The sequence below is a fragment of the Meleagris gallopavo genome, chromosome 2 (assembly GCF_000146605.3).
Source record: "Meleagris gallopavo isolate NT-WF06-2002-E0010 breed Aviagen turkey brand Nicholas breeding stock chromosome 2, Turkey_5.1, whole genome shotgun sequence".
Lineage (NCBI taxonomy): Eukaryota > Metazoa > Chordata > Aves > Galliformes > Phasianidae > Meleagris > Meleagris gallopavo.
In genome coordinates, this window is record NC_015012.2 from 25973256 (window position 1) to 25997467 (window position 24212).

At 40.1% G+C, this 24212-nt stretch overlaps 1 protein-coding gene across 3 annotated transcripts in view; it reads left to right on the forward strand.

Annotated features, from left to right (window-relative positions):
• TTC7A (tetratricopeptide repeat domain 7A) overlaps positions 1-24212 on the forward strand; it is a 164112-nt gene that overhangs the window by 16966 nt on the left and 122934 nt on the right. For all 3 annotated transcript variants that reach the window (XM_010706791.3, XM_010706788.3, XM_010706789.3), the window contains exons 3-9: positions 679-809; positions 2502-2623; positions 10202-10280; positions 13361-13521; positions 13948-14011; positions 22916-23053; positions 23475-23558. In XM_010706791.3, the coding sequence (XP_010705093.1) occupies positions 679-809; positions 2502-2623; positions 10202-10280; positions 13361-13521; positions 13948-14011; positions 22916-23053; positions 23475-23558 (779 nt within the window). The remainder of the gene's footprint in view (positions 1-678; positions 810-2501; positions 2624-10201; positions 10281-13360; positions 13522-13947; positions 14012-22915; positions 23054-23474; positions 23559-24212) is intronic.

Genomic DNA, 24212 nt, shown 5'->3' on the forward strand with positions numbered 1-24212 from the left:
CAAGGACTGTAGCTATGGATCTCTATTTATGTGCTATATGATTGTTAAAGGAGCTGATGATAATGTTTCTATGGTACAAAAAACAAGTGTGGTTTGTTTTTTTTCTTCTCTTTGGAATAGAGGGTGACTTTGTAGTTTTCTTGTTTTCCAAGAACTCTCTGTGTGTCTGTGCAATTTGCGAGTGCTTAGATTTTCCACAAAAGGCTTCAGATCTTCCAGTTCTATGTTGGTGTCTTTCTCCAAGTTTCTTCTTCAAAACTGCTGCTATTGAAAGCTTCACTTGGAATAGTGGATGCTCAGAAATTCTCGCATCCATTGCTAAGGTCTTTCTGAAATAGCACTTATATTGAATCACCCCAAATCTGTAGCCATCTTTGGAAATATAGGCCATAATTTCTCTGCTTGCTCTTCCTTGACAAAGGATTTCTGTGTCCTTTCTTCATAAAATGTTCAAAAGGTGCTGTAGAAGCATGCAGTGGTACCATGTTAGAGCAGCATGACAAAAATGCCTTGCATGTGTAAGAATTTTATTTTCTCGGGATTTTTTCCTAAAAGCCACTAAAACTATGGGGAAATCTACATATGGAAAAACTTTGCTGTCAGACAGTAAATACAAGTATAACGTGGCTGTGTTGCTGTTAGTGGACTCCAGTTAAAGAAGGTGTTGCTATTTTACAGGTCTGTCTCTGGAGCGCTCAACCAACTCAATTGCCTCACGTGCTCGCCTGTGCGAAAGGGAGGAAGAAGTCATGACTTGCTTTGAAACTGCATGTGTCATTGCTCAAGTGTACCTGCAGGAGCTTGAAAAGGTAAGGAATGTGCTCAGGTGTTGCCTGGTGACTTGAGTAGAACATCCAGGAATTTTGGCTGCAGAGTGGTGGTGAAAACATCAAGCAATTATAGATAATAAAGAGAATGAGAACAAGTCTGAAGGAGCCAGGTGTCTTAGCATTTCTGCAGGCTGAGTTTTTCAGTATAAGCAGTTGCAAAACAGCTGTTTGTCTGGTCTCTGCCAGTTTCTTTTGAAAATGACATGTAGAAACCAATTTTGCCTGCAGTAAAGTACTGAATACTTGATATGCTCAGGTCCTTATCTCAAATTTAGCTCTTACTAAAAAGGATTACGGACTTTATGGAGCAAGTGCTACCATGAAGGAGCCCTAGACATTTTACATATCGGCCATGTAAATGATACACACTACTGGACTTTGAGATCCCTAACAAGCTGGAAGTTACCTTTTGGCTTGTTTATAGCACCTTAGCTGCCAATGCTTTGCCATTTCCAGGTGAAAGTGGAGGAACCTGGATCAATAGCAAGTAACTGCTCAGCCTGGTGTTGGCTAAGAATGCTGAGTAAGATGAGTACTGAGCTCTATACTGAGCCGTAGTATGTGCCAGTTCCTTGCTGGGTACATGCTTAGGTATCTCTATCTCTGTAACTGCCTAGCAGCATTTAACAGGGACACACCGTAAGTTTTCACACTCTGTCCTCTGCCACACACTAAACTTGACATGAGCAGCAGTGAGGCAATGGACATTATCTATTATTCTTTATAGCCTTAGACCTTCTGACCAGATATTTATCCTCCTCTCAGCAGCAAGGCAGCTGGTTTTGTTTTCAGTTGTGTTAAAACAAGAAAAATAAGCTTACGGCACACACAAAAATTCATTAAGTAGCCAGCTAACAAGTTGTTTGGTCTGTTTCTTTGCAAGAAAAAGCTAAATTACCTTTTTATTTAAAATGAAGTGTAGCCTTTTCCTTGCAGGAGGACCACTTCCTGCAGTGCTGGGCACTGGAAATGTTTTCACTGAGAACTTGTGTCCACCACGAAGGGAAAAAGTTTGAACAATAATTTGTTCATCATCTAGACTCGGATGGAGGATTCCTGATTCACTCACTCAGTCCATAGCTCCTTTTCATTCCTGGAAGTAAAATACTACTTTGGAGAGTATACACAGTGCAATTTCTAGCAGTGAAAGCTGTTTGTTAGCTGATCTGGAAGATAGAGCTTCTAAGAAAGCCAAAGAAAGAAGGGTTTGGTCAGACTCAAAGAGGAAATGCTAAGATTCTGCCATCAGGACTCCTTGTAGGTTACTAACTCTCTTAAAAATATTTGTCATGTTAAGCTAGGTATCCCTACTTAAACATTGTGTTTCTATTTCTATGCAAGATGCTGGCTCTGGTCAGAGTAGTACTTCTGAAGCCCTTGGTATTGATATGTAGCCTTCTGTTTTATCAGAATGGAAAGTAGCAGATGCTGATGTTTCAAAACTCACATTGCACACAGAATATTTCACAGAAGTCAATGTATAGTTTATTTTAAAGTTGTCTTTGGAAGGTTTTTGGAGTAGAATAGAATAGAATACCTCATGAAGGTAGGTTTTCAAGCAACCTGAGGAGGAATCTGATAACAGAAGCTAACATTTTATTCTTGGTATCTTGTGGGGAAGTGAATAGTTCAAAGAGGTGTCTGTAATCCCACTGATTTCTTTCCTCACAGACTTTAAACAACACACATTCAAGGAATATGAAGGGCAGCAACACGGCATACTCTGAGTTTGAACTGTCGTACTTCCTGGAAGCAGCTCTACAGAGTGCCTACGTGACTCATTTAAAAAAGGGGTAGGTGGACGCAGATGTTACTAGAAATAGATAAAAAATCAAAAATACTGCTTGTTTTGTCTCAGAACAGATGAGACTTACGTCTTCATGTGTTCTGTTGTGACTTTTTTTTTTTGCTGCTGTTGACTTGCTTCAAGTTTTCTCATATCCTACCCCTCCCACCCGCCTTTCCCTCTCATCCTAAGCCCGGACTCACAAGTAGGGTGGGGTTCGACTATTTTATTGTCTTGACTCAGCTCTGTTCCCTGTGGAGATGAGAGGAGTCTGACCATAGAGAGCGTGTGGAATGTAAATACTACTAAGTTCTTTTTGAATATTCAGCCCCAAGGCCTGGTTTAGAGTTCAGTGAAGTCTTAAGGGCTTTTTCTTTTAGTTATTGAAGTTCTTGAATGTCTTGATCAAACCCCTGAATCTGTGTGGTTTAACTAGAAAGAATGCCCTCTTTCAAAGGCCATTGGTGAGAGCACATGACCCCTAAAACAGGCAGTATCTTCAAATCTATTTAGCTGATGGAGAGATTGCCGTGTGGGGAGAATGTTCTTTTACCATGTGTAAACAATACTTGTAAGAGTTCATCTTCCCTAGTCCTTTTTTTTACTGCAAACATCACTTTTGTTCTTAAGGAATCAGATACTGAATTTCTCACTGTTCTGTAGAATATAATTGGTCAAAGTTTTGTAAACTTTCTTAAGCAAACTGTCTTTGAAAGTATTTCATTTTGGTGGTTTTTATAATCTTCACACCCAAAGATATTTTCTCTGCTTTTCTTTACTCCTTTTTCCTTCTGGATGAAATGGAGAAGAAAGGGAAAAAGAAAAATATGGAGAGACAGAAAAGAAGAAAATGAGAAAAAAAAATCTCAGCAAAGATTGGTTTAAATTCTTCTGTATAAAAAAGAACCCAAACGTATTTTGTTTCTGTTGTTGAAGGAAGGACTGCTTCAGTTCAGTTTGTTTTTTTCTTTTTTTTTCCCCTCAGTAATGATTTATATGCACCTATGAATATGCTTGATGTTCTCTACTGTTTTATTTGCTAGGATTAAAAGCCTTTGTGTACAGTACGGTTGTACTTACTATAGCATGTCCATGCAGGGTGCCTTGAGGTAAGCCTTATTTAACCCAAAGGCTTTGTTCATAAAGATCAGGTGTTGTGACCCCTTTAGTCAACTGCCTGCAAGTTTATTTGTAAGAAAGTACAAGGTTCCAAGTGCAAGATGTAGCCCCAGTGATACAGGATACACATGTGGTTTTCCCATGGGAGATGATGGTTGACCATCTGTAGCTCAAAGAGTGGGCTTTACTGGCCCTTTGCCATTTTGGTAGCAAACAAAAAGCTCAGGTCTTGCCAGTAAACTCATTAACTATGTAATAAAATAAAATCTCATTTAGAACATATGGCACTGATGTCCTCTAGGCACCTTTTGAATAACAAACTCGCTCATGTTCATTTATTCAGCAACATTTGAAATTCAATCTTCATCACTTCAATATATCCAGTGGGTTGTTTTAGCTATTACTGTGAGCCCTGGTTGCTCTCTTCCCACGTTATTATAATGACAACCTTTTAAAAAGAAAAAACCTAACTCTACAGGAAAACAGTTGGGAATCAAAATACATGTGTGAATTAAGCACCACTTTGATTATATGCTGAATTGCTGCAATAGCAGCAAAATGTTCTCTGTAGCTGTCTCCTGATGAAAAAACAGCCTCGTTACTCCCGTGGAGCTGACATGTCTGTGACAAGAACAAAGCCCAGTTCATTTTGCAGCTCTTCCAGTGCAAATCAGAAGCAAAAGCCAGTGAAATTAAAGGACCAGAGGGAGGAAAATGAGACAAGTGGGAATCCCTTGCTTGTATCTGTGCCCCCTGCTTGTATATTAATGTGCAGTTTCTGCCACGAGAGGGCATAAACAGCTTTGGGATATGTGAAGGAAAAGGGTGGGAGGGTGAGAAGGGAAGAGGCCTTTTCAGATATTTTGTGTGTAGGTCTTGGGAGGTGCCATGCCCTTCCCCTGGGCACCTGTGTACAAAACAGGACTATAGGGGAGCTGATGTCTCCTCAGCAGATGAGCCGGGAAAGGAATGGTACTGTCCTGCTTTGTTCCTGCTGGCAACCTCTTGGAGCGTGATCAGGGATCATAGAGTCATACAATGGCTGGGTTGGGAGCGACCTTAAGGATCATCTAGATCCAAACTCCCTGTCATTGGCAGGATTGCCACCCAGTATGTCAGATTAGGTCAGGGCCCATCCTACCTGACCTTGACACCTCCAGGAATAGGGCACCCACAGCTTCTCTGCGCATCCTGTGCCAATCCTTCACCACTCACTGAGTAAAAAAGTTAATTTAATGATCCTTATGGTCCCTTCCAACCCAGATCTTTCTAGGACACTGTGATGTGACTTTCCTGTGTACAACTCTAGACAACTCTCTGAGGGGACAGCCACCTCTGGAGAGCAAATAATGCAGGAGGCAGAGATGTCCCTTCCTCTTTTAGTGCAGGCTAAAAAGAAGGCAGCTTCCTCACTCACATGCACCCATGCAAAACAAAGGTGCGTGGTGCTAAGGAGCAAGCTGCGAGGGTCAGCAGGTCCTACAGACAGCTGTGACTGTTCTTTTCCCTGTTAATAGACAGGTTAACTTGGAAATACTGTGTTGCTGAAAGTGCATCTGCTGCAGTTGCAAATAGGATTCATCTGTATGAAGTAACAGTTATTTCTGTGTGACTCTTTTAATGGTATTTGAAGTATGTATGGAGTAGCAAAGGAAATGAAAATGTCAGGGCGTTCCAGAGGAAGTGGATGGTTTTGGAAGCTCTGTGTGCTTCTGAAAATAATGGTTTTCTGAAAAGTAAGTATTAAGAACTTAGTAAAAAATCAGATTTCCTTATGATCCTTCATGCTAGGGGCCTGAGATACTTTGGAAAGCCCTGATGAAATTGCCTGCTAGGGAAAGCTTATGCAGTTCTTTTTCTCTTCTCCTGTCATTTTTGCAGAGCCCTCAGTTCCATTTTTTGAAATGTTACAGGCTTCTGTTGCAAGGGCACTTGGAAAGAGTGACTTCATGTATGTGTTAGTGTTACAGTAGAATCTAACAAAATTTTTGCCAGAATATTAATCTTTTTCTGAGGAATTTGTGTGGGTTTGCTTGCCATTTATCCCTTCTTCAGTCCTCCCAGTCTAGCACTTAATAAAGGAAGCTTAGGACACTGCAGCTATTAATTCACAAGTGAGTCTTACTGCCTACTAGATGAGTCTATGAAGACTGCTCTGAAACTAATGGCTCTTATTTTATTACGTTGGCCCACGATGTCAGAGGTGAATGTTGGTGGTACGGCAGTAGCGGTTGAACCTTCCTGCCACTATCCCATTACATGTTGTTGCTGTGTGATAGATGGCAGCAGAAGGGCAGTCTGACAAAATGGTGTCTGACATGGAAGTGTGTCTGAAGCAAAAGTGCATCAGTGAATTCCTCCATGCAGAAAAAATGGCACCCACTGACATTTCATCAATGCTTGCTGAATGTTTATGGAGACCAGACAGTTGGTGTGAGCACAGTGGGGTGGTGGGTAGTGCGTTTCAGCAGTGGTGGCAGTGGGTCACCTCCGTTGGTGCAGATTTTTGAGTGTGGCATGCAGACTCTTACTCATTGCTGAACCAAAAAAAAAAAAGTTAATTTGTAGCTGAGAGTATGCTTTATCAAGTAGTGCTTTTGTGTTCTTTGTATTGGTTGTAGTTTCCATGGGAATCAATATCAGACATTGCTTTTGGAGCAACCAACATAGATAAGTGCTAAGCTTTTTCCTTTAGTCGGTTGGTTAGTTTGGGATTTGGGACTGTGGTGTTTCTGTTTGTTTATTTTGGTGTTTTTTTTGAGTCTAGTTTGTTTGACAGGTTGACACTGGGAAACACTAATGTGATTTGTTGTAGTTAGTTGTCTTGTATCTTTCATAAGAATCTGAGGTCTAGTTCTTTGAGTACTTTTTATGCCTGTGCATGAGCTGCTGTTTAAGGAGAAAGTATGAATTCTTAAAAAGCTGGGAGAGATACAGAAGGAGCTTCAGAGTGGCCGTGGTACTCCTGCTGTTTGTGTGCTTTCCACTGGACAAGTGACTCTGCAAACTGCCCTGTACCCATCTCCAGATAATCTCTTCCATTTGTTAGTGGTTATTTTCACAGTTATTAAATGGGGATAAGAACATGGTCTTTTGGGGTCCGCTTCGGCTCATTATCTGTATTTTTTTCAATGATTTTGCACAGAAAACAATGTATTTCTTAAGTTTCTTGCCTTAAAATTTTGTGTAGTGTTAACCAAATGATGTGACATAAATATGATATGACTGTTTCCATTCGTAGTCTGGTAATTACTCTATATTAAAGAGGGTACTTCTACAAAAGAAAAAAACCAACAAAAACAAAAACAAAAAACAATCCACAGAGAACAAAAAAACACAGCAGCAAAAAAAACCCACAGAGTTTTATTCCATGCTGGACTGAGTCATTACTCAGTGTGCTCTCAGTTGCTGTTTGCACTGATGATTTTCTGCATTCCTCTTTATTAAATTAGCTATACTTGAATTCTAAAGCACGTTTCATCGTGACTTTTAAAATATCTCTCTTACCACCTTTGTGGCTAAAACCACAGCAGTTCATTTAATGGCCAGGTGATGTTTCCTTCTGGTTCCTCTTTTTTTTTTAAAAAAAAATTTCTGTGGCATTTTAGCAGTGCAGTAGGGGCCTACAGAATCTTTCAACTCATTATTTCCATGATCTAATGTTGACTTACGATGCCTTGATTTGAACCAACAGTATCTGGGATTTCCAGGTAGTCTGTTGAAGTCATGAGGTGCTCAAGATTGCTAAGTTATTGATCTAGACAAGATCAAGTGGATTTGCCATGGATTGCCAAGGGTTATGATTACATCCTCATCCACTCATCTGCGTATGCTTATTGCTGTTCGAAGACCTACTCTTCTTTTTTGTATTCTTCAGGTTCTCTTTTCAAAAATCTCATCATTTGCATGCTTTGTGTATGAAAGGCATCTGTTAACAGAGCTGTAAGTTAGTTATTGTTATCAGTAGTATTCGTGCTTAAAGTGAAGCGTGTGCTTCTTGGCCTTCCAGTGCCTTGGAGTGGAAAGGGGAGCTTCTGCTGTGAGGTAGATTTGCCAGCTGCTGGCAGGTATGCTCTGTCTCCTGTGACTTCTCAGTAACATTCAGTAGCATTCAGAACTGCCAGAGCAAAGCCTCAGTCCTGTAGAACTGGTATTGCTGTCAGATGCTTTGCATGTTTCGGAGTTAAGAGCTTGGAGCCTGGAGTGGGTGTTCTCAGAGAGGCTGACCACCATGTCCGTGTCTGGCCACAGTAGGTGCAGGCTGCCTCTTGCAGCTGCCTTCCATGTGCTACTACTCCTGTGAAGATATTTTTGGTGTTTGTGGTCTGTGTTCAGCCCCAGAGGTTTCTGGAAGGGCAGCAGCTTCCCATTTCTTCCTTCATTTACCTCAGGTTCATATTCCTTACTCTTCCTTTCCCCCTCTGTTCAGAACAATATGGTCGTCCTGTGAGGCATCGACATAGTTTATGGCCTTGTCTAAAAGCTGGAAGTTAAACGGTTCTCTAATGTTCTGAAGAAAACTGTCTCTCTTTTAGCACATTCTCTAGGTTTTCAGTCTCTAAATAAAAGCCAAATGTGGAATTAATTGGCTTTGTAATGATCACTAATCTTTCTGTTGCTAGTGAATGGAATTCATTGATGCTTTTAAGACAAATACCATTATTATAACAAGAAATAGAAACGTATGCATTCTTGAAAATGTCATGGAAATGTCATGTACAGCCTTTTTCTTCTTCTGAGCCTCTTAAGGAGCCCAAGGAAGCACCGGAGTGGCCCGTACTTCTTAAGAATTGAGGGGAGCAGGGGCTTTCTGTTCAACTGGGGGAACGTCTTTTTGATTCTTTAGCATTAAATAGGCTGTGAACAATTCTGTTGGCTTTGGTGTGACTGTGTGTGAATATCACCGTCTACCTAATTGCTTTCCTTAGTTTATGATTCAGAACAGCATGTATGTGAGAATTCTTCCCTGAACTCACAGAATGCACCAGGTATCTTGGCTCTCTGTTTGGAACATTTGCTGAATCTTTAATGTCCAGCTTACAAAAACTTCCACAAGGAAGTTTTCCATCAGAAACTGAGAACATCTTTTACTTAGGGGAGAGTGGAAAGGGAAAAAAGAAGAGATGGCATCTGATAAAACTTGCATTATTTTTTAATCTTGCCTTTTTGCATGTCTGTGGATTACCCTCAACTGGGTAATTTTCAGAAGTCTTTTCTGAGTTTAAAATTTGAAACTTAAATTTGGTTGACAGGAAGGCCACACACATTTGCACTTGTGTGACTTGACAACTGTAGGCCTTAGGGTAGCATTTCACGTAGCTAAGACTTAAGACAAACAGCATCAACTTAATTTTTTTTTTTCCCAGAAAATATTTTGCGATGTTTCTTCGAATGTTTACCGTTGATTTTAGAGCACAAGAGGATTTGCAGTGCATGAAAGTAAGCACAGACACAATCTGTGTAATTACCTTCAAAATTTAAACTGATTCATAGAGGTGGTTGTTATGGTGTGTGGCTCTTTAACAAAACCAAGATGCTGCCTGCACAGAAGATTTTCCTGGAATAAGTTGAAGAGGCAATTTAATATACCAGAACTACCGTTGTCTGAATGCCTTTAATTCAGGGCAGCACTGCTCCTTTTCTGTTGGTTTGTATTTCTTTGTGTAGCTACCACCTTTCAGTGAAAGTGAGCTAAGCTATTTTGTAGTTACTGTGGTGGTAGGGCCATGTTCTTAACTTGGAGGAGCTTACAAGCTTCAGGTGTGCTAACTGATATGTCCAATGTTTAATTGTTCCTCTCTCCATCTCTTTCAGTACTCAGGCACATGGTTAAGATATTGTTTGGCGACTAGGCTGGTTTAATAACTCATAGTGTATGCATCGTAATGTGACTATTTTTTTTTTTTCAACCTTGCCCTCCTTTACTGGAGGTTAAGCTGTGCCTGCAGTCAGCTACTCAACTTAGCTGCCTGACAATAAACTCTTTAAACCACTGTAATTTCAATACATGTCTTGACCAGCAGACACAAGATGCTTAAGCACCACCTGAAAATCGTCGTCATTTAAAAGAATCACGTAAGCTCAGTATAATTCATACTAGTCCAATCTGAGGGTGTGAAGAGGAGATGTGGATGCTTTTAAGAAGAAGCATCTGCTTTATAAATATGAACTATGAAAAGCTTCCAAATGTCCCCTCTGTTCCTCAAATGTGAATGTGATCTTCTCTGAGGAAGCCATCTGGAGCAGGCATGCTACAGTCACTGCCTCACTTGGTGCCATTGTCCTCTGCCTCAGAGTGGCTCGTCTCAGTGCCACACACTTGGTGTGAGAGGTTCCTTTCTTGGCTTCTGTGAATGTCAAGTTTGTTCCCCAGCTTTGGTGCACGATCAAAATATTTCCTCACATTCATTGCTGGTTTGCTTTTGCTTTTTGTTTCATGGTGGTTTTTTTTCTGCCTTCTCCTTAGCAATATTGTGAAGGGAATGAGGAGTCTGCGAGACGTATTACGGACTGTGGAAACAAAAGCTACTCAGACCTTCAAAATGGTAAGGGGAATGAATGGGAGAAGGGAAGCTGGGCGTAATGTGCTGTGCAAGGAACTCTGTTTCTTAACCATTGCAATAGGACAAAAAAATTTCTTCACTTGACTGCTTGGAATTTTTTGTTTGTTTTAATACTTCTGGGAGTGATATTTGTAGTGATGCACTTCATTCAAAGTGCTATCTACTCTAAACCTCTGAGCCCTCAGGTCTGGACATATGGGTTACTTTTCTCTCACTCCTTTTTCTTTTTTCCCCTCGCAGTACTTTTTTTTGACTGTGGTTTAAATAGGAATAGGAATGAATTTAGTTTGACAGTGCTGTCCCTTGTTTTCTTTGTCTCTCTTGTCAATGTGTGCATGCACAACTTTTCAGATTTGCATGTAGCAGCATTAAGTACTTCTGGCTTTTGCAACAAATAAACAGGGCTTTTTTTTTTTTTTTGACTAAAGTGCTTCTGTGTTGCTCATATAAAACTCCCTTCTATACAATGTAGTGCAGAGTGATTGTTATTTTTTGTGTTGTCCTTCTATGTCTTGTAAATCCTGAGTACCTCTGATGAAGAAATTGTGGAGAAAGTTATGTGCCTCATTAATTGGGTAGTTTAACTCAGATGATTTTTTCCAACCTCCACTTTAAGAAATTTTGTCATGAAGTTACTCAGGATGTGATGAAATCAGCAGCATGGAGAATAGCAGTCCTGAACGTGAATGAGAAGTTTGCAGCCTTAGAAGCATTGCACTAATATGGCTAAACTTGTTTTGTGTTTTGTTCAGCTTTCTCTGTGTTTTGCTTAACATTTTGAAGATGGAGAGCATTGGGTTCCAGTGAATGGAACTGATCTACGTGTGTCTTCCTCACATACAAATGCAGAGCTGAAATGAAATCCCAGACAGAAAGGGTATCCTGAGTGCATTTTTGCCTAGGTTTCTCACATTTGTCTATTTTGGAACTTCTGTTCTAGAAATGTATCTTCTGGTTGCCTTGGGGTCACCTTCCATGCATAGTCAAGAATGCAGATGCACACCAAAGTTGGTGCTGGGAATTAGAAAAGGTGACTTAATTGTCACACTCAAATGGTCACATCCTTTCCCAGAGTGAGATCAGGACTCAGGGGATTTTTTTGCTCATCTGCTTTATCGCTATGCCGAAATGAACGTAACCATCTGCTGTTCTTATACCGTGACAGAATGTGATACTCAAATGCTCCTGTCCCAGTGCAACAAGGGAGAGCTGTACAACACCTTTGGGGAAGAGTGTTATTCCTTAAGGGGAAATTTGAAGATGTCCATCCAGTAGTTTCTCCTGGGATTTCCATTTTACTGGAAGTTGTGTTTTCATTTTCTTGTTTGGTTTTGAAGAGCTGTCAAGAGGGCAAAGGGAAGAATGTGCTTAATTAAACAAATTTTTCATGCATGAAAATGAAACACAGTTTTCTTTTTCCTAATTTGTGGGATCACAGTGTTCTCTAAGCATAATGATGCTTTTTTTAGCCAAAGGCAGTAATAACATAAATCAGAGTCTTGGCCTGTTCTGGTTTGTTTGGTCTTATTCAAAACAGGAGTGAAGCTAATTTACACAGCTACTGTACTGTATGTTAAAATCAAAGAAAATGCAAGTATGTGGTTCTTTCCTTTTGAAAGGCTTATCACAAACTGTACTGCTTCTTTTGTGTGAAACAGTAAAGATCTTTCTGTTGCTGGCATAATACTCTTCCCTCCACTCTAAGGCTGTAGGAAAAAATACAGGAGAGTTGGCTCCTTGGGGTAAAACTGACTAAATAATTACACACTGAGACAAAAAATGATACTGGCTAATGTTGCAGTGCCCTCAGCCATTTTGCCTGTGGTTGCTTGCTATAAAAAGCATAGAAAAGCTTAGTTAGAAACAGAAGGCTTTCTGTAGGTTGTCAGTAGGAGTGTGGGGAAGGTCTCAGGGTTTCCAGGGAGGTGTATGTGACAATATTTCTTAAAGGTACTGCTACACATCCAAATCAGTTTGCCATTTGCTAGATACAGCTATGAAACCTGTCTTTATCTGATGTTGAATGGACAGTGTGTGCTAGTGTGGCTGCATTTTAGACTAATTCAATTAGATTTCATGTGTGGTGAGGCAGATGAAAATAAAGGATCTTGCATCAAAATAAGTTATTTTTCTGAATCTGATTGCATGGATTTTCTTTAAACTCAGGATGATTTATTTAATCCTACAGATGTAACAGCTCAAGTGGAGTAATGTTTCAGTTTATCAATCATACTTATTCTGGTATTTAAAAGAAAATGACTCTTGGCAGGCTCGTACCATGTCAAGCACATAAATAGCATAGGAAATAAATATGCAGCAGTCAAAGAGAAGTTAAAAAATGTTTACTGATGTTAGGACAGAAGGGCTGAAGTTTCAGTCTATCTCTATTCTGTGCTCTGTTTGCAGTGGTGTAGAGCACCATGCTACTGAGAATTCCCAGAAGATACCCCTTGTTTTAATTTCTGCGCTTGTTCGCATGCTTATCTATTTACACTGGAAAAAAAAATAATTAGAGGTTTATTGGATGAGTCTAAACAGAGACAAATGCCAAAGATAGTTTTGCAAAGTCGAGTTAGCTGGCTGCCTTTTGGGCTCAACTTGACAGCTAATAGATATGAACTAGAAAGTAGGTATTTAAGGACACTCAATGGTCAAACAAGGGCATGTGACATTGCAGTCTTGATGTAAAGTTCCTAATCTTCTTCTCTCTTCTTGCCGCTATTACATCAACAACAAAAGAGAGGGACAAATAATACTGAGCTGAGGCTATAAAGAGCTGCATTTACACCAACAGCTGAATGCTTGCTCTTTTAAACCTAAGACGGAAGTAACCTCTGGGCTGAGACTCACAAAATCTTGATGCTGCAAAAGCATTGGAGTACTATTACACTCAAATGTAGTTACATTTGTGAGACTCTCAGCAGTCTGTGTGGCAATCAGTTGTCTTCATTCTTTAACTTGTCCTTGCTGTTAGGCCTTTGTGATATGTGTATGGTTGTTAGGTGTGTGGGGTGTGTGTGAAGGCTTCACTAATGCGTCTTTCTCTGTTTACTGATCTCTAGACTGCGGCCAAACAGCTAGGCCAAGTGCTTCTCCATTCCTTAAGTGAAGACTGTTACTGGAGCCCTTTATCTGATCCTCTCCCTGAGTTCATGAACAAGGAAGATCAGACTTACATTAGCAATCTGCTTTGTCGGAAGCCTGAGCTATACACAGAAGAGAAGTAAGCATTTTTTAATTTTGGATTATTGACAGAAGGAAGAGAGGATGTTTGAACGCTCTACAGTATTGCTAATTGTGTAACTGATTGATGTAGTAGCTTTGGGAGTTCTTGTTTTTGACTTCTTATCAAAAGGCCTGCTGGAAAAATAAAGCATTAAACCTAGAGTATTTGATTTTTTTCCACACGAATTTCCAACCAAATAGCTGTCTTTGCTAAGAAGTGGAAATAATCTGTTTATGGTTCAGAATGGCTCATCTTGGATATGTTTCAGAGCTTTTAATTGTGTAAACCTGCAAAAGAAGGTATTACCTAGCAAATGAATTATGTATGAGATGTTTCAAGTTACTGCTCCTCTTGCGAAATGAGAAAGGGAGGCTGATAGGATAATTCTTGACCTTCCTCAGAAAAATGTGTTCTGTCTTTCAGTGTTTACTGCCCTCAGGACAACGTGGAAGAGGCTCTGCTTCTCCTCTTAATCAGTGAATCCATGGTAAGCCAAAAATGAGTTTGTGATACTGCTAGCACAAAAAGAGTATCTAGAATTTCCATGTCAAGTCTTCTGGTTGTGTACAAAATCTTCCCTAAATAAAGAGAAATGAGGACTATACTATATTAACAAGAAATGCTATTTCTTCCTTTACTGGTGATATCACACTTATTAAGTGAAACTTCAGTGAAGGGTTTGGAGAATTGTAAAGAAAAGGAAATGCCTGCGTTCACCATAGCTGCATGCAGTTTCTCTACAGTGCCTCTGCTTTACTTTTTCAAGGGCTTTTTCTGCAGTTAGGAAGGGCTTTTTGTAATTAATGTAGAAACTGCTGGACCTAGGTCTTGTAGCATACCAAGTGCAGTGCTACACTTCTTTTAAAATCAGAAGAGCTCATGTCAGTGTGGCTTGTCTGGGCTGATCCATGTAGGAGGAGGATTTGGAGCAGCAATAATACTGACTGCTGCAGCCATCTCTAGGGCTGGGCTTACAGTTGAACAATCATATGGGCCCTTGAACACTATAGTCTTGTTCTGCTGAGGGGAATACAGGTTATCTCTGTGTTATCCAATAGTATTGAAAATGATGAACTGATCTTGTAACTGTTATGGATGAGGCAGTATGAAAATGCTATTGATAGAGTCTGGATTGCTGTGCTGACTTCAAGATTAAATAAGTATGCTTGTATTTAAGTACTGTCTTTTATATATAGGAACTGTCTGAAGATAGATGCAGAGCATTTTGATCTGCTGCACAAAAAGCACTTAAAGGTCTGTGGTGGAGCAGCACAGGAACGATAACAGACTGTTTTTGGAGAATAGAACATCTGAGTATCCACCTTCCTCTTGAGTTAACAGTAGGCTTGCCATTGGTTTATCATTTTAACTGCTTAGTTTATTGTTTCTACTGCTGTGGAAGAGGAAATTTTGCTTAATTTATTATATAATGAGGCGTCTTTTCCATTACACTGTTTTGTTGTAAGCTAGTGAATTTTCTCATGTACAGGTTTGTTTGGAGATGTGTTGGTTTTTATTTATTTATTTATATGATTTAAATTTGCTGAAGCTTACAAAAAATAAGTTAACAAGAATAAGATTTCCAGTTGAGGTCTCCCTTGCAGTATAATGTTAACAACCAAATAAAACATATTCCTTCCTGCAGGGAGTATTCGTGGCAAGTAATAATGATATAGTTCTGTGGGCCTGTAAGCAACATGATTGGTGATCCTACGTTTTGGCTGGATTGGTTGTTCTTTTGGTTTTACAGTTAAGAACCTCTTAAAATTAAACAGAAGTTGCACAATGAAGTTAACCTGTTTGGAGCTGTCCAGCTTCTCTGACACTTTGATTGCTCTACCAGAGCAAAAATCGCCAGAACGGTACTTTTGTCACTTTACAAATCAGAAGGAAAAAAGAGCAGCCGTGTCACTATAATTCTTCTGCAGGACTGTGAAGCCAAGGGCTGTTCCACCTGCTCGTTTCTGATTTTAGCCACTCCAAAATGAGATGAAGTGGGACAATGTGGGAAGGAGTGACTGAGAACAGGCGAACGTGTCAGCACATGAAGGGGACATGGAACAAAGACATGTCCTGTGCAAGAATGTTGATCATCAGAGAACCACAGTGTACATACGTGAGAAATTGGCTGAAAGAAATTGCATTTAAGGTGTTGTAAGCTTCATCCGACTGTCCAAAAAACCTTCTCTGACTCTTAGTGATGCTGGGTTTCAGCTTGTGACACTGCTTTTTCCTTCTTTGCCTCCACTTCCATTGCTTTTGGAGGGAGTAGCCTTGCATATTCTGGTGGAATGAAATGAGAATATCTTCTAAAGTGGTAATAAAGTGTTCCTTCAGTGTTTTGCTCACTTAGAGCCTAAATATGTAAAAATCCAGTAGCGTGGTAGACTCTTCCATAGCCTTAAAAATGTTCCAGAATGTGTTTTAACACTTGCAGGAAAAGCTTTTTCCTCGTGGCCCTCTCCTTAGTTGCCTCCTGTATTCTATCTGTCCTTTTGATAACAGGAACCTGTTTTCCCAAGCGAAGACATCTCAGTAAACAATGAAAAGCATCCACTTATTGGGTTTGGCACATACTCGTCCTTTGTGCCAGCTATTATTTAGCTGCCATGGCTGGCTATGGAGCTCTCGTGGAGGAATCTGGTGAAACAAATTGGGTATCCTCACGAGTACCACAGTCAGGGCTGTCTGTAGGGGCATTGGAGGCCTCATGGCTACGTTCTCATTCCTTATGCACAGCCAGAGCAATGGTTTGGATGGATGGGCTGTTTGTGAGAGGAGAAAAATACACTCTCTCTCACCTGGGAGGAGGCCAGCTTCTGCTGGCTCTCACAAGCTCAGGCTGCATTAGAATGATGGGTTCTAGTTATGCACTGGAAAAACGGGCCATCCTATTTTTGAACTGCCAGCCCCATTTCTGCCTGTGTTTAACACATCAAACCCAATGGCACTGTCTCTGGGAGGGCTGAGTGCATGCCGTGGCTGCACATGGTTCCTTGCCCCACACGGTGGGTGGGGGAGGTGCTGGTTCTGCTGGTCCTGTCAGCACACTGGGGCTGTTGTGCTGCTGGAGGCAGTAGGGGAGGTTTGGCAGGGCTAATTCTTAACCACAGTTCTGATTGTTTCAGTGACTGCTTTCAGAAGTGTTGTTGGTTGTGCTGCCCCTTAAGATCCGCTTGAAGTTTCTCAGAACATGGAGTGGAATGCTTTCTATTCCTTTTAGTGTGTATTTTTTAAATTAAAAAAAAAGACAAAACCAAAATAAGTTCTTTATTTGTATTTAGAAATCTTCCCTTCTTGAATCAGAGGTCTAAAATACAGTCTAGAATCCTTTATTTGGGCCTTGACAATGCTGTCTCTTACAGCTAGGGATTCTGGCTGATGTGGTCCGCCAAACATACCAAATAACGTGACATTTTTTAATTTTTTTGATTCTGTGTTCACTACAGTCTTACTGGAAATGAAGCTCCTTGTGTCCAAAACTGATAAATTCTGTTCCTCTGTAATGAAGATCAGAAATGTCATCCCCATCTTACCTCTGATTTGAATCCCTAAAGACGATTTGACCTTGGAAAGCCTGAGAACACAGAGCAGATGGTGAGGGGGGAAGTAAGATATCGGGACTTGTCCTTGTTCTTTTTGTGAGAGCAATCTCATGGTTCTGAGCATGCCTTTAAGGGAGTAAGTTTCAACACATTTATATTTAAACACAGAAATAATTAAAATGTATTAGCTCTGCAGTTCCTTACTTTATAAAACAATACTATCCCACAGCTGAAAGAGGAAAAACTCGTATTGCCTTTCTGAAACCTTTCTTTCCTTTCCTTCTTTTTTTTATTATGATTCCAAGCCCAGTGATGATACAATAGCTGCACAGCAGTCATGTATTTCTTTGAGGGCCTTTGGACTATAGCAGGTGAAGGAGACAACTGGGGACAGGATTGCCTGTTCTATTTGTTCCTTCTAAATTACGGTGCTGTGCTTATAATAGCAAGCTTGACTTTCTCTGATCTGCAAGGCAAAGCTTTGCAGTTTGGTCCTGAGAAGATGGATTGCTGGATGTTTCTAGTGGGAAATACATCACCCCTATTAATGTACTCATGAATAAATAGTTATAATGTGAGTTGCAGAGGGTTGGGTAGAGTTTCTCTTCTTTTGTTTTGCATAAGATTGGTTTATTTTTAGAATTGCAGGGAGGATGCAAATTCTTGAAAGATAACTCTCTAAAATGCTGATTACTAATAGCAGATATATGATTTTGGTACCTAAGACGAATCCCATAGATAAACCTGCCTTTGGATATGGTGCTCAGGGACATGATTTAGTGGTGAGTTGTTAAAGCTAGGGTAGTATTGTTAGGTTGCAGTTGGACTCGATGATCTTTAAGGTCTTTTCCAACCCAAGCAATTATATGATTCTATGATTATTCTTTCCCTTTTCTTTCCTTTTGTTGGACTGCTTTGGCTGAAAGGGACCATATGTCTTGCTTTCAGCACACTTTTCCAGAATTAGTTCTGCTACAATACCAACTATTTGAACATACCTGGTGAGAGAGATGACGGTCACATTTTATAATCAAATGCGAAATCAAAAGGAAAATGGAGAAGAATGTTCATATGTTAGCTGTCCAAGGATAATTTGAATATTTCACATGCTTTGCAAACTGGCCATGTGGTGAGGGTGGATAATAGCCAGTAGTTTCTACTTATTTGGACTGTAATTCTCCAGTAGTTTGTAGTAGCTGTCTTTTTAATTGTCTGTTCTTGTGAACCACTGATGCATTTTGCTTCAAAGTACTTACATTGAGGGAAAAGAGAAAAAAGTAACAATATGTGGAATTAATATGCTCACTCACCGGCCAAACTCTCAGTAAGTTAGACAGGGACTGATTTATTTTGAGGACATGGCTGGCTTGCTTGCTTTGTCTTTATGGCTGCATTGTTCCTCCTTGATGTTTATAGAAATGGAGTTACTCATTTTAAGTGAAGTTGCTACTTATACAAACCAAGTCCTTTACCATGCTCTGCTGTGTTTGTGCTGTGGGTGAGAGAGAAACTCAGCCTTCCAGCCTCTTTGTATTTATGGGCTGAGACAGTTAATGGGGTCTTGTAATCTATAGGCTGTTGCCTACCAGAAATGAGACAGATGCCACACGGTTCATACAGGCAGTAAGTTTTCATTCTCTGAGCTGCTGCTCTGCAATTGAGCAAGTTGTGGTATCTCAGTCTCAGCAGATGTGGGAATGGTTGGCGTTTAGTATTTCCTCCTCATTCCGCCTGCTTCCCGTTCTCACAACAGCCTTGTGGTCAACCTCGAGTATTTTGTGTCTTCAAGTGCTGTGTAGAGATCATCAGTAACTTAGATGGGAATTCAGCAGCCTTTTACATCTGAATGAGTCTATGCCACTGCAAGGAGTTCATTCATTTTGTTGGCAGTACAGGCAAAGCAGCCTGAATGAAGACCCAAAGGATGTGGGCTGAGTATTTCCCACCTCTTAGCAGAAGCATCAACTGCATGATTTTAAAGCCTTGTTGTCAATCTTACACACATAGCATTTGTTTTTCCTCTCTTAATGTTAGTATTGAGTCATACCAATTACATTATTACAGTACACTGTAGAACATTCTGCAGTTGTGTATAGATGGGTTGCAGTGGATCTGGCAATTATGTCTCTTTTGAAAAAACACAAGTTGAACGTTAGAATGCCCATGAATTAAGGGGCAGGCAGCAGGCACTCATTAAAGATTTTAATTGCTTTCTTTTTCTTATTTGAAACAAAGCAGGGGGAGCCATCTTTCAAAGAGAGCAATTAAAGGATACTTCATAGCTAGTTGTAGTGTGAAGGGACTGCTACATGGAATATGCTCTGCTGAAATGCATATGATTGCTTGATGTTTTATTAAGAAGCACATCTCTGTACTGTGGTAAAATTTGATTTTCTGCAGCATGAATGTGTGTGTGTAATAGCTGCTGAAGTAACGGCTGTTTGGATTTGCTGTGGCCCTTTTCCTCTCTACAGATACATGTAATAAACATACCATAAATAAGTTGCAATTATCACGTGGCTGTGGCACAGCAATGTCAGTGACGTTCAGCAAATCCCTGTGGACAGGTGGGTTGTCCTGATGCAGATGCGCTGTATATGCGGGTATGAAGATGGAAGCTGTCCGTAGCTCAGCAGGACTGTTAGACCAGTTGCTGATCTACATAAAAGCAGACGTTCCCTGCTATAACCTGGCTGGGTCTGTGCAGCTGGAGTGCCTGTGCTGGGCCAGAGACACCGTCATGGGTGAGCTGTGTGAGCTTGTGGCACCAGCTGCAAGCCCTCTTGGATGCATGCATCCTGTCACTGCTGGGAGGATGCTTGCTGTCCTGTGTTGGTGTTGTGTCTGTAATGAATCCCAGAGTATGCAAACACAATTCATCACTGGGTTGCCATATTACCCAAGATAGAGAGGGATTGATTTTATATTTTCCTCTGTGAATACAAGTCAGTCCTGTTGGTAGTGACCTTCTCCATCCTACACGTTCTTAAACAGAGGATCTTTTCTGCCAGTGTGACTCACCAGCTCTCCGTCCTGCCTGTGTGCAGTGAGGCACATCTGTGTGACAGTGGTAAAGGGAAGAATCACACTGGGGGTGTCAAAAATGTATTTGTAGCTCTTCTGATTCTGCTTAGAGTGGAGGAGGAAATAATGCAGTGGGACAAATCAGAGAATTGTTGCTTACCGATGCTTTATTTAGAGATCAGTGTTGGACAAATAACCCTTTTTCCAGTTGTGTTCAGGAAAATTAGTGTAAAGAGCAGAAACACGGGTATTAAAATAGCAATGATGGAAATGGCTTGCGCCTGTGTTGACCAGTGACCGTCAGGATTTCTGGCTGCCCCAGTGATGTTTACACAAACATAAACATAGACAGGAAAAATGGTGACTCCGATCACAGCACCCATCATCTTTAGAAGCCAAAGAAATATTTGCATTTTTCTGGGGGATTTCAGAAAGTATTGATTCACACTTCCCTCCTCCACTTTCCTTTATGTAACACTGCAAAGGTAAATGGTACCCTGAGCCTCAGGATGATGATTTATCTTATTGTTCGTATGCAATCCATGCTCTTTCTACTTCTAATGGGTCAGTTTGTTGTGAGATTTGGTGTTCTATAAACAACTTTGTGTTAATGTAAGGGTTTCTTGATTTTTGAACAACTGGAATTAGCAATTGGAGGTAGGGTCAGTATTTACATAACCATTAAAAATTGCTAGAATAGAAGTGACTTGATAAACTTGCTCAGCGGCAACTTTTGTATGTGGAAGTAAAGTGATGGATTGCAGAGACCTTCTGTGGCATTGCGATTTAAAAGATGGAACAAAATATGGTTTATGACCTTGTAAAGAACATTAGTCATGCCTATGCATATGTTGTTTTTAACTACTCACTGCCTAGGTGAAGTACAATGTGTACGATATGTTCAGTATGACTGCAATTTTAGAACATTACCTCGAAGTAATACATCCCATTCCTACTTATTGTGGAATTAGGGCATGTTTTTGTATCTAGTACCAACATCTGCTAGCAGATGTTAATGGGCACTCACCGGTTCTGGTTAATTTTCTATTTGTGCTAATGCAGCAATTCAGAAACCGTAGCTTGGTGCTAGATGGATACCCAAAAAAGCATCGGGCTATAATTGATTCTAATGGGAGGCCGATCAGATTACAGAACATGAGGGTGCTATTTTCTATTAAAAAAAAAAAAGTCAACCATTTAAATGATGCAGAAAATTATGTTAATGCTATTGTATATACATAGGAGAATTCACATGGCAATAAGAATTGTTCTGTATAAGCTTTGACTCTTTTTAAAGTAGTAATCTCACAATCTCAGAAGCTTTCCTTATTTGCTTTTTTTAGAAAGCTTTTTATTTTATTTTATTTATTTAAGTAGTCTTGGAGTTAAATCCAAACAGAGCTGCAGCATTTTTTTAGTTATATCTGCTAAAGACAGATGAACCATGCTTCTCAACACTAGTTGCAGAGTTTTCTGTTTGAAGTTGCTCTCATTGTCTTACACAGTGTCTCACGCATCTTGTTCTGAACCATCTTTTTTAATTACTAATTGTCTTTTGCAGTAACATGAGAAAGAAACCACTTTTCTTGCTACAAGAGGTGGTATAAATTTTTGTACATGATCCAAACACTGTACTGAGTCTGACCTGTCAGTTTGACTTTAAACGCATTCACTGTATGGCTCTTGGTTGTGATTTAGTTGTCAGTAATTGTGTTTGCTGTTTCAACTGTGATAAAGTGCTTGGAACTGGGTACTACACAGATAATGTAATGATGATACTGTTACAGCTTAATCATACTAAAATATGTGGGCTTCAAGGGCTGTATATTCTGGAAATTTTTATTTCATTTAATTCTCATGTTTAATCTTTTTAGGAAAAAAAAAATCTCCCTGCAATTAAAAAGAAATAACCTCCTTGCTTTGGGGAGGGAATATTTTGTTTGTGTTTGCTTCGGGTGAAACTGTTGGCAGTGTCCTAATTTTTCTGATCTTTTAGGTGTCAGACCTGAATGTTTTCTTATGTTGCGCCCCACTGAGCTGGGATGCCTGGGGTGCTGTATCTGTGTGGTCTGTATGCTCAATAGCATAAAGCACTGCCTTTCTCAGAGGTTAGGCAGGCTGAGTGAAGCCCAGCCTGAATGTTTGGAAAATAGAAGGAATTTTCTCTTTACACTGGGATTAAGATTTTCCTTGTTCACAGAAAGCAGAGGCTGGGATCTTGAGGTAAATTTCAGTCTATGACGTATGATGTTTTGGAACATCACAATTGTAGGCAATTGAATTAGTAAAGAACACAGATTTGAGCAAGTTGTCAAAGAGGTGATGAGTGTCCCATCTCTGGGGACGCTCAAGGTCAGGCTGGATGAAACTGCAAGCAACCTGATCGAGCTGTAGGTTTCCCTGTTCATTGCAGGGGAGTTGGACCAGATGACCTTTGAAGGGTCCCTTCCAACTCAAACAGTTCTGTGATAGATTAAGGATAGCTTTGGATTTTTAATTATGGAGAATCTGATCTGTTAGGTTTGTTTCCTAACTTTCTGATTGTGTGAAACAAACTAGATGAGGTATTCATACAGATCCTTTCTGTATGTGCAGCTGTCTTTTTGAGTTTACTTTGAGTGTGGATAAAAATCAAGTCTACTTTTGCATGGGAACATCATCTATATTTTTGTGTATTTTTAATTTAAAAAAAAAACAACAACAACAAAAAACCCAAACGTGGTGATTTTACTTGGCATGCTATGGGTGATCGGCGGAACTTATGAAGGAGTCAGTTCTCTTACTCTATTGATGTCTGACTGTCTATTTATATCTGTACCCAGGCAAACCGGGATGCAGTGATCAGCCGTGCCCCTGACCAGCAGGATGACCGCGCTGTCAGCCTTCGGGATGCTTCTGAAGTCTATGACCTTCTCAGCATCACTCTGGGCAGAAGAGGGCAGTATGTCATGCTTTCTGAGGTACCTCTAGCTTCTCTTTGAACTTCCACTTGAAATGTGCAAGAGTGACCCATATATTCTGTAACTGCTGGCTCTTCATCAGGGAGGTGAAAATCAAGCATACTATTTGACAATTAGTAGAAACAGCTGCAGACCTACGGCCACACAGGCCAGAACTGTTTGAGACATTAAGCTAATTTTTATGTAGGCATTTGAATAAAGCAGTCCTAATTTAAAGTGATGTTGTATGCTAGCAGGCCCCGTTAACTAAGAGGAGGAAGATGATGTCATCATCAAAAAAAAAAAGCAGAAGAAAACAACCTGACCTTCTCCACAACTAGTTGTCACCCCTTGTTTGATTTCTGAGCCATGCCAAAGCATCAGATATATGTTTAAACAACAATAAAAAATATCTGACTTTTCTCCAACGTTTGTTTCTCAGTGCTTGGAGAGAGCCATGAAGTTCGCATTTGATGAATTTCACCTCTGGTACCAGCTTGCCCTGTCCATGGTGGCTTGTGGAAAGGTAAAGTTGAAACCAAAGGACTTTAAAAGGGCAATTTTTCCTCCAGTGGAATGCATCTAGGTTATCTTTTTGAATGTGTTTGATTGTGTTTTGTGCGGGTAGGTGCCACCAGACAGTTTATGTGAAAGGACTGTGCTCCCCTTTGAGACTTTGATTGCACTTCATGTGTGTGCACTTCATAACCTGTACTGTTCTTTCCATGTAGTGTTTAATCTTCATTATCAGAGGGAAAATGGATTTTATACATGGATGTGGATTGAAAAGCATTATATTCCTTTCCGTTCCATGCTGTTTCAACATAAAGAATCTTAGCATAAGATGGCTACTGATGTCTCACTGTCATCAACTCTGTGTCTTTGGGCAGTTGACTTAACGTCTCTTTAAGTTGTTTCTCCATCTCATCAGTCATAGCATGACTTGGATTGGAAGAGACTTTAAAGATTTTCAGGAATATGTTGATGCTTTTTCTATAGAAAAACAAAGGATGTTTGAATGCATGTACTTTTGTCATAACACAAGTTTTTTAAATCAGTATAGTATTTGTCAAAGTTACCAGCAAACCACTGATCTGTCTGAAGTCTGGTTGCAAAAGATTGGCAGAGGTAGTACAAATCTTTTCTTAAGAGATTTCCTGCAGGAAAAGTAGGTGATTTA